Raw genomic sequence first — 9,555 nt, 5'->3', positions numbered from 1 at the left:
TTTTTTTTTTATAAGGGTTGGATCAGATTGAAACAACTCTTTCCTCAAACACACATCTTACCTGGCTCCACTGCTTTTAACTTGATTGTGTCCCCAAAGACCTTGCTTCCAAATAACCTCAGGTTCACAGGTCCCAGGGGTGAGTAAGCAGCTGTCATTTGGGAAACTGGGAGAAATCCTTTGTAATGTTCCTGCCATTTTTATGATAGTCTGAAATGATGCCCAAATTTAAAACAAACATTTGAGTATATGTGAAAACTGCTAGCTCGACCCTGCCTCAGGCCCAGTGTGCCTCAGCAAGGCTGAAATGCAGACCCTGACCTTGGTCTAAGTTCTGGGACCCCCACAGTTCCTGCCCCAGGCGTTTGTAAGAGTGGTTTTTAGCCCAGAACGTTCCTACCCCAGAGAAGATGTGGCCTCAGCTCAAAGGCTACCTGTCCTGAGAGACTCTTCCTGACCGCCTGACCTGACCCTGCCTCCCATTCCTGTCTACTCTGCTGCGTAAATGCTCCCATGAAGTATGCCTTGTTCTCTGCTGCGTAAATGCTCCCATGAAGTATGCCTTGTTCTTGGCCCCAGTACAGAGGACAGAGCCCCCGCCAGTCTGAGTCACACTCACTGGTGGCCGCGGAGAAACCCTTGCGGGCAGTCCAGGAGGTACAGAGGCCTCTGTCAGAACCTGGGGACACCGCCTGACTGGCCACTGGCCGCAGGTCTTGGGAATGACTCACGGGTCTGGGATTCTCCATGCAGCCACGGGGCATACGATGTAACCTCCTTAAAAAGTCGACAACAGCAGTGTTTGAGATGCTGTTATTAGCGGCCTCCGGGTGGCCCCGGAGTGCCCGGGCTTGGGACCCTCCGGTCAGCCTCTGGAGCCCTCTACGTCGGGGACGGGGCAGACACTGAGAGCCGCCGTCTGATAGCCCCGCAGGCAGTCTGCCCGTCGCCCAGGGCCTTTGGGCGGCGCGGGGATGTAGGGCGGGAAACAAGTCCTGACCTGGCCCTGCCGCGACCACGGGGTCCGGGCTCTCGAGCCCCGCGCCCCCGAACCCGCTCCCTTTTTCAAGACCGCACTATTTAAGACTTGTCAGTAAACGTTTCTTGAATTCCAGAAGAACAAGAAGTGAACCGAGGAAGACAGAATGGAAACCCCGCACCGGCGCACGCACGATCCCCGGATCCGCGGGGGCGGGGCGGGACTTCAGCGGGGAGGGGGGCGGGGCAGCGCTGGGGAGGGGGTGGACGGGTGGGCTCCGGAGCGTCAGGGAGGAGTGGGGGTGGGGTAGAGATCGGGTCTGGGGAGGAGGGGCAGGGCGGAAGGGCGGGGGCGGGGCAGAGGCGTCTGCGGGGAGGGGGGCGGGGCAGCGTGGGGGAGGGGGTGGACAAGGGGCTCCCGGACGTTAGGGGGAAGTAGGGGTGGGCTGAGGGTGTGGGTGGGGTAGAGCCGGGGGACAGGGAGGAGGGGAGGGGCGGGAGGGGACGTGGCCCGGACTGAGGCGCGACATTGGCGGGCGCCGGCCCTCCGCCCCCGCCTCGCGGCCAATCGCCTTCTTCTCACGCTCGACCGCCCGGTCCCTGGAGGCCGTCCAGCCCCGGGGTCGCGGTCCCGGTCTCACAGCTCTCCCGGCCGTAGCTTGCCTCGCCGGATCAGTCCCGCCACCGCTTCTTGCGGCGTTTCTGTTGAGGTGAGCGCCCACCGGGCCAGCCCCAAGTCCGGCCGCAGGTTGAGGATCCCACTGGGGTCCGCGGTCGCCCCCGCCCCCGCCTGCATGTCCCCGGCGCTCCGCGTGGAGTTGCGTCATCTGCACTTGGACGCGCGGGGCCGCGCTGGTCCCGGGGACCTCGCGCCTCGTCGTACCTTTCCTTTCGCCCCTCGGCGCCCGCGATTCCGGGCTTCCCTGAAGCCGGGGGCTGAACGTCCACTTGTCCCCGGCCCCCACCCCAACTCCACGGCGGACTCCGCCGGCCTCGAACTCCTGAACGTCGGGCTGCGACCGGGGGTGGAAATTTTGAGGGCGATGCTACGTTTTGGTGCCGATCATTGATTTTTCGCTGCATTTGGGTGTGAAATGGCTGTTTTGCAAATTGCTTTCCCGCAGATCGTGTGGGGTTGGGGTAAATGTCGATGTAGTTGCGCGGGCGGCACGCAAGGTGGGTCCCCGACGGCGGCGACGCAGGCCACGAGAGCCCTGCCTTGGCCGTGTTTGGGGGGCCGAGAGGGTCCTCAGAGCTGCAGCCCGGGTGAGGCGGCGGCTGAGCCCGAGAACGCACTGGGGGGAGGAGGGGCGGGGACGCGAAGTTTTCCGTTTGTCGACGATTTCCTGGTGTACTTGTCCCAAAGTTTGTGCCAAAGCGTCCTTCGGAAAGCCACGTGGCCAGGAGGTTTCCAGGTCCTGTGCAGGGCATCGCCCCTTTACCTGGAAAGTTTCGCATTGGAGAGTTTACTCCACTCCTCTGAGCCGATTGGCGCGCGTGCAGGGGCGCCCTTGGGGCCTTGTGTCCCCGAGGCGGTCCTGCGGGAGCCGCCGGGCGGCGCCAGGTGAACCTGCCCGGCTGCGAGAACATGGCCTGGCGGGCGGGAGCCGGAGGGTTGGGACCTGGACCCCGCTGCCTAGCGAGCTTCCCGCCGAGCGCCCTGCGTCCCTCCGAGACCCGGCTGCCTGCGATTTGTGTTCCCAGCAGCCCCTTAACTGGACAGAGGTTGCTCCAAGGCGAGGCAAGTCGCCCAAAGGGGGCTTGGGCCCGGGTCACTGGGCCAGGGCGCCGCGAGTGCCCCCTTTAAAGGACCGGGCCTTGTGCAAGGTGGGAGAATCACCTCGGGGGCGAGTCCGGTGCATCTCGTGCCGAAGGCGCCTTTCCACGCAGAGCTCTTGAAAAGATTGGGGAAAGAAAGCAAGGGACATCCCTGGGTGGCTTCAGGAGGGACATGGAGCGGTGAAAATGGGTGCATTTTTCTGGGGAAGAGAAGGTCCAAAGCCTTTGGATTCTTTTTTTTTTTTTTTTTGATACAGAGTCTCACTATGTCGCTCTCTGTACTGTGATGTCACAACTCACAGCAACTTCACATTCCTGGGGCTTCAGCCTCCCAAGTAGCGGTGACTACAGGCGCCCCCCACAATGCCCGGCTATTTCAATGTTGCAGTTGTCATTGTTTAGTTGGCTCAGGCTGTGTTTGAACCTGCCAGCTTTGGTGCATGTGGCTGGTGCCTTAACGGCTGTGCTACTGGTGCCGAGCCTGATTCTTAAAATAAATCCATAATCCCCAGACCCTGAAAACACCACTCCTTGGGTACATTTGAGGCCAAACCAGCCCCAGTCTAGTGCGTATTCCAACCCACCACCCACCTCCCTGGCCCTGTGGGGCTGTGGGCATGTGTTGGGTGCTGGTCTGGCCACCTGTGCTAGGGGATGGGAGCTATGGATGGAGGGGCCTCCTTCTGTTCTTGCTGGTGGGTGGTGAGGGGTGGGGTCCTGGGAAGGGGGGCGTCCACAGCCTCCACTTCACTTACAACTCTGGGGAAGGAGTCTTTGCACCTTCAGCCCATTGGGAGCAAACTGCCTGCAGAAGCAGGGCAGGTGCAGGCCGGGTGGAGGCTGGGTGCAGAGACCACCTGAGCCACAGTGTCTAGGGTGAGTTCCTAGCAGGGACCTTACACACCCAGAGGGCTCCAGCAACTTACTTTTTTTTGTCTGTTTTTTCTCTCGCCACTTATACTAACGAGGATAGCAACTTATTTTTTAATAGACTCTTTTTCTTAGAGCAGTTTTATTCATTTATTTATTTTGTCTCCCTGGGTAGAGTCCCATGGTGTCATAGCTCACAGCAACCTCAAACTCTAGGGCTTAAGCAACTCTTTGCTTCAGCCTCCCAAGTAGCTTGGACTACAGCTGTCTGCCACAACACCTGGCTATTTTTAGGGGTCTCTTGCTCAGGCTGGTCTGGAACTCCTGAGCTCAAACAGTCCACCTGCCCCTGCCTTGGCTTCCTACAGTGCTGGAGTTATAGGTAGGAGCCAGGGTGTTAGAGCAGTTTTGATTTGCAGGTAAATTGGGAAGTTAGTACAGAGAGTCTCCTCACACACACATGATTTTCCCGTAATATGGTGCATTTGTTACAACTAATTAACTGATTTCACTGTCATGGAATCATCATTAATTTCATTGTTAACTAAAGTCTGTACTTGAGTCAGATTTGTGTGGTTTTCTCTGCTCTCCTTTTTCTGTTCCAGATCCCACATTACATTTTATTGTCATGTCTCTTACAGAGTTTGAATTGTGGCGAATTATCAAAGTCATCAGTCAGGTGAGTGACGCTGAGGCACGTGGCTATGGACTTATCTTCCTGTAGAAAGTGAAAATTGAAGAGGATCCAGCCCTGGTCCCTGAAGATGACGGGGTGGGGGTGGGAGTGCTATCCATTCATTGTCCCCCAGAGCAGAGAGATCGGGTTGCAGCCATATGGGGTCTCTCCCTGGAGAACTCTTACTCTCTTTTCTTCTCTTGTCTGTGTGTGTGCATTAGCTATTATATAATGCTTGTGGGTTTTTAAGTTGTGGGTAAAATGTATATAACATAATAGTTATTGTCTTAACCATTTGTAACTGTACAATTCAGTGGCATTAAATACATTTACAGTGTTGTTCAACTGCCATCACTATCTGTATCCGAAACATTCCCATTGTTCCAACAAAACCTCTGTACCCGTGAATCAGTAAGTCTCCCTTTCCCATCACTGCAGACCCCCTTGCAGCCTCCATTCTACTTTTTGTATCTGTGAACTTGCATGTTGTGCAAACCTATCAGCCAGATGTAGGACATTTGCCTGCTGTAGGTGCTGAATACAAGCAGAATCACGCGGTGTTTATCCTTCGGTGACTGGCAGATTTCACTTAGCACAATGTCTTCAAGCTTCTTCCCTGTTGTAGCATGTGTTAGAATTCCATTACTTTTTATGGTTGAATATTCTATGGTGTGTATGAACCACATTGGACACTTGGGTTGCTTCCGCATTTTGGCTATCCTGAGCCAAAGGAATCATGAATTCATTGTGAATAATGCTGCTATGAATGTGGGTGTACAAATACTGTTTTCTTTTCTTTTTTTTTTTTTGTTTTGGATATATGCCTAGGAATCAAACTCCTGGGTTGTATGGTAGTCCTGTGTTTAACCTTTTGAGAAACGTCTAGAGTGTTGTACACTGCATCTGGCTGTGTTTCTATGCCTGTGCTTGCCCACTTATTTGAACAAGTGGCGTCCTGCACCAGTGGAGGCAGATGGGCAGGATTTGCAGGTCCAAAATCATGAGCCTGAATATCTCTCCCTGCCTTTGCCAGAGCCCAGCATGCCTTCTGAGAAACCTCGGACAGAAGAGGGGTCTGCAGGGTGCCCCTACCTCTCAGGGGCACACTCTGGGACAGGGAGCCTGGAGAAGGGGCCCTCAGGGGATTCGGAAGCCAAGGAGCGTCTGTGGCTCCGACCTGATGCCCCCAGCAGGTGCACCTGGCAGCTGGGCAGGCCAAGCGTGGACTCTCCGCATCGCCACACCACCCAGTAAGTCCTTGTCTTTCTTACAGACTGGTTGATCTGTTGCCTCAAGGATAGGGAAAGCCACATAGCCTGTTTGTCACTGGGAAGCCACATACTCTGGAGGACTGCTGAGCTGGGGTTGGGGGCAACTTTCCAATGAGTTACCTGTGGCTCAAAAGAGGCCAGGGCCTCTTTCCCCTGCAGCCCAGCAGTGAGGCCAGTGCCCTGTGCAACAGTCACTGCTCAGTAATATTTGCTGAATAAATAAATGAATGTGCCCAAGTCACATGCATTGAGTGACTGGTAACGGTGAGATTTCTCGTCCGGTCCATCTGGCTGCACATGCAGGTTTGATGGAGGCGTGGACATCTTTCCAGGGATTGGAGGTCATGCCTGCTCTTTTGCACTTATCTCTAGGTCATAGCCATTCATATTTTATTCATATTTTTCTTTCTTTTTTTTTTTTTAAGACAAGAGTCTCACTCTGTCACCCTGGGTAGTGATGTCATAGCTCACAGCAGCCTCAAACTCCTGGGTTCAAGCGATTCTCTTGCATCAGCCTCCTGAGTAGTTGGGACTACAGGCACCTGCCGTAACATCTGGCTTATTTTTAAAGACGGGGTCTCACTCTTGCTTGGGCTGGTCTCAAACTCCTGAGCTCAAGCAACCTACCTGCCTTGGCCTCTTAGAGTTCTAAGATTACAGACATGAGCCACCACATCTGGCCACTGCATATTTTTCTATAGTGGGCTCTTTTTATGGTTGGTCAGAGACTAGTGGATAAACTGTATGTTATATATCTAGTTTTTGTTTGTTTGTTTGTTTTTGTTTTTCTGAGACAAGGTCTCCCTGTGTCTCCCAGGCCTGAGGGCAGTGATGCCATTATAGTTTGCTGCAGCGTCAAACTCCTGGGTTCTGGCAATCCTTCTACCTTGGCCTCCCAGGTAGCTGGGACCTCAGGTGTAGACTACCACACCTAGCACATTTTTATTTTATTTTATTTAAAAAATTTTTTTTAGTGATGGAATCTTGCCTTGTTGCCCAGGCTGGTCTCAAACTCCTGGGCTCAAGTGATCATCTGGCCTCGGCTTCCCAAAGTGCTAATATTTTAGATGTGAGCTGCTGTGGTCAGCCTGCACTATTTTCCCTCCCTCCCTCCCTCCCTCTCTCTCTTTCTCTCTTTTTCTTTCATTCCTTTCTCAAGCAATCCACCTGCTCTGGCCTCCCACAGTGCTAGGATTACAGGTGTGAGCCATGGCGCTCAGCCTAAACCATTCTTTTTCAAAGCACTCTATTGGGTACTAGTTATTTGCATTATTTCACTGTAAATAACTGCAATAGAAAATATTACACATTCGTTCAGTCAAATCTTCACTGATTATCTGTGATACTACATGCCCTGTTCTGGGTGCAGAAGATACATCGTAGAAAATAAAAAATAAAAAAAATTCTGCCCCATCATGAAAATTAAGTTGAGCTCACTAAATTTCTGGGTTATCTTTGATTATTCCCTTAGTATAATCTCCTTGAATTAGAACTAATGGGTTAAAGACTATGCTTTTTAGGCATCTGATTCTTGTTCCTTGCACACTGCTACCTGCATTCATTAAAAACCAGAAGGGGGGGAGGGGCATGCTCAATGGGGCCAGTGGGAAGAATGAAAACCGGACAAAGCCAGCAGCTCTGACTGGACTGACCTCCATGCTGGGAGCACAGGAGCTCAAGTAGGCCTTGGCAGGTGGCTGGGCCCTCGCTGCCAAGGTAAAGTAGAGCTGCAGGTGAGATGCCATGTGAGGCTGGGGTGTAGGGGAGAGGTTGTATTCTTTTTTTTTTTTTTGAGACAGAGTCTCTTTCTGTTTTCGTTGGTAGTGTGCCGTGGCATCTCAGCTCATAGCAACCTCCAACTCCTGGGCTCGAGCGATTCTCTTGCCTCAGCCTCCCAAGTAGCTGGGACTACAGGCGCCCGCCACAATGCCTGGTTAATTTTTGGTTGCAGCCATCATTGTTGTTTGGCGGGCCCGGGCTGCATTTGAACCCACCAGCTCAGGTGTATGTGGTTGGCGCCTTAGCCGCTTGAGCCACAGGTGCTGGGCCAAGAGGTCGTATTCTTGAGGGCACCATAGTTCCCAGTTGTGGGCAAGTGGCCGCCAGGCTGTCATATGGCATCGCACCTTCACTCACTGGCCTCATAGCCTCATGAAACAACCTGAGGGCTGACATCTCATCCTGAAGTGCAGAGCCAAGGATTGGCCCAGGTCATGGACCCACTCAGCAAGGGGCCCTGCCGAGACTCTTCCCACCTCCCTAGACCCTAGGAGGGAGACAACTGGGGACTCCTGGTGGTGACAGTATTCGGGCAGTGAAGTGGCCAGGGAGGGCCAGTAGCCAGAAGGTGCTGTCAAATAGGTATCCAGGGAAGGGGTTTCTGGGATGGGCTTGAAAGAAGGACAAGGCTGCAGGGTGGGCAGGTAGGGCTCGTCCCTGGTAAGGGTTTGGAATTATTCTTTTCTTCCTTTTTTTTTTTTTAAAGGAGCACACTGTGGGGACCTAGTTCTCAAAGCAGCAGGCGCCTTGGGTTGTTCTCCCAGTGGCCTCCTACGGGTACAGTGAAAGTGGACACACAGACTTAGTGCCTGTAGCTCAGTGACTAGGGTGCCAGCCACATATACTGGGGCTGGTGGGTTCGAATCCTGCCTGGACTCGCCAAACAACAATGACAACTATAACCAAAAATAGCCAGGTGTTATGGCGGTCACCTGTAGTCCTCACTACTTGGGAGGCTGAGGCAAGAGGATCGCTTAAGCCCAAGAGTTCGAGGTTGCTATGAGCTGTAACACCACAGCACTCTACCCAGGGTGACAGCTTGAGACTATGTCTCCAAAAAATAAAAAGACACACAGAATCCAGGGCCATTCTTGCAATTCTATCCTTTACCGCCCTACGTGGGGCCCCTGTGCCGATTGCCTCTGCAGATTTCTTGGGGGACTCTGTCGCTACCAAGGCCCATTGCTGCTAGGCCAGCACATCTGAGTTCTCAGTGCCCCTGTCCACCTGGGTGCAGGTGTCTGCCCTGCCCCTCTTCAGCTTGAACTGAATTAATGAATGAGCCCCCGGTGTCAGCCCAAAGGGCTTGGACTCCTGCCAGGCCCCTCCATGGCATGGGCAGAGCTCTTTGCCAGGCCTGGCCAGCCTCTCTTTACTTTGCTGGACCTGGTTCCATTCCACTAAGGGCTATGCCCCAGTGTGGCCATGACTTCTATGGTGGCTCCCCTCTGCATCCTGGGGACAAGGCGGGGCTGAATGAATTCCAGTTTTGCCCTGTCACTGTCTACTTGGGGCTTGGGGAGGCTTCTCCCTACCCCATACGTGACAGGACCCCAGGGAGCTGGGCCCACTGTGTCAGGACCGCCCTCTGCCCCAGGCCCAGGCAGCCTGCTTGCAAGTATGTGTCTGTGCTGAGCAGCCCCCTACTCAAGGCTGGGGGGTAGCCTGTCAGAAATCTGAGGTGGAGAAGCTCTTGCAGTCTGGAGATACAGGGAGGCCTGCAGATTCCCAGGTGGAGAGTTAGGATTCCCAGGTGGGGAGTTACGTTTGGTTAGTGTGGGCTTGGCAAGGAGGGAGGGGGTGTGGGGTTGGCTGTCCCTCAGCGGGAGGATGGCAGGAACAGTGTGGGGCCACTTGGGAAGCTGCCTAGATCAGAGTTTGCACACCGATGCCACAGAGCAAAGTGGCCTGGGCCTGGCTGACAACTGCCTCTGCCACCTGTCACCACTTTGTCAGGGGAAAGAGCTGTGGGGAAAGTGGCTGGCCAGCAACCCTGGCCCCAGTGGGGGAGTGGCTGGCAGCTAACCCTAGCCACAGGGCAAAATGACCAGTCTCAGCTGTGTCTTCTTTGTCTGGAATGCAGCTCTTCACACCCTGTGCAGGACAGACTGCAGTGCCCAGCATCTGGTCTGCTCTTTGTGGCCATGGTCGTGGTTGGTGGCCTGAGATCTAAGGATTCTCCTGCCTTGAGGGCAACACGTC

General features: G+C 54.2%; 1 protein-coding gene across 8 annotated transcripts in view; it reads left to right on the top strand.

Moving 5' to 3' along the window:
• The first annotated feature begins 1,603 nt into the window (after positions 1-1,603).
• Positions 1,604-9,555, top strand: part of CBS (cystathionine-beta-synthase) — a 21,108-nt gene continuing 13,156 nt past the window's right edge. For 7 of the 8 annotated variants that reach the window (XR_002775315.1, XM_003798073.3, XM_023518100.1 and 4 more), the window contains exons 1-3: positions 1,604-1,688; positions 4,269-4,306; positions 5,337-5,553. Coding sequence is in view for 7 of the 8 variants with exons in the window: in XM_003798073.3 (XP_003798121.1) it covers positions 5,345-5,553 (209 nt within the window). In the remaining variant the exon portion in view is untranslated. Of the gene's footprint in view, positions 1,689-4,268; positions 4,307-4,341; positions 4,715-5,336; positions 5,554-9,555 lie in introns of those variants that run through there. The other variant, XM_012810313.2, reaches the window with a different exon arrangement.

Source organism: Otolemur garnettii, unplaced genomic scaffold (genome assembly GCF_000181295.1).
Source record: "Otolemur garnettii isolate 467f Iridium unplaced genomic scaffold, OtoGar3 scaffold00128, whole genome shotgun sequence".
NCBI classification, from domain to species: domain Eukaryota; kingdom Metazoa; phylum Chordata; class Mammalia; order Primates; family Galagidae; genus Otolemur; species Otolemur garnettii.
Note: the sequence above shows the minus strand (reverse complement) of the source record. Positions and strands in the feature narration are given on the sequence as shown.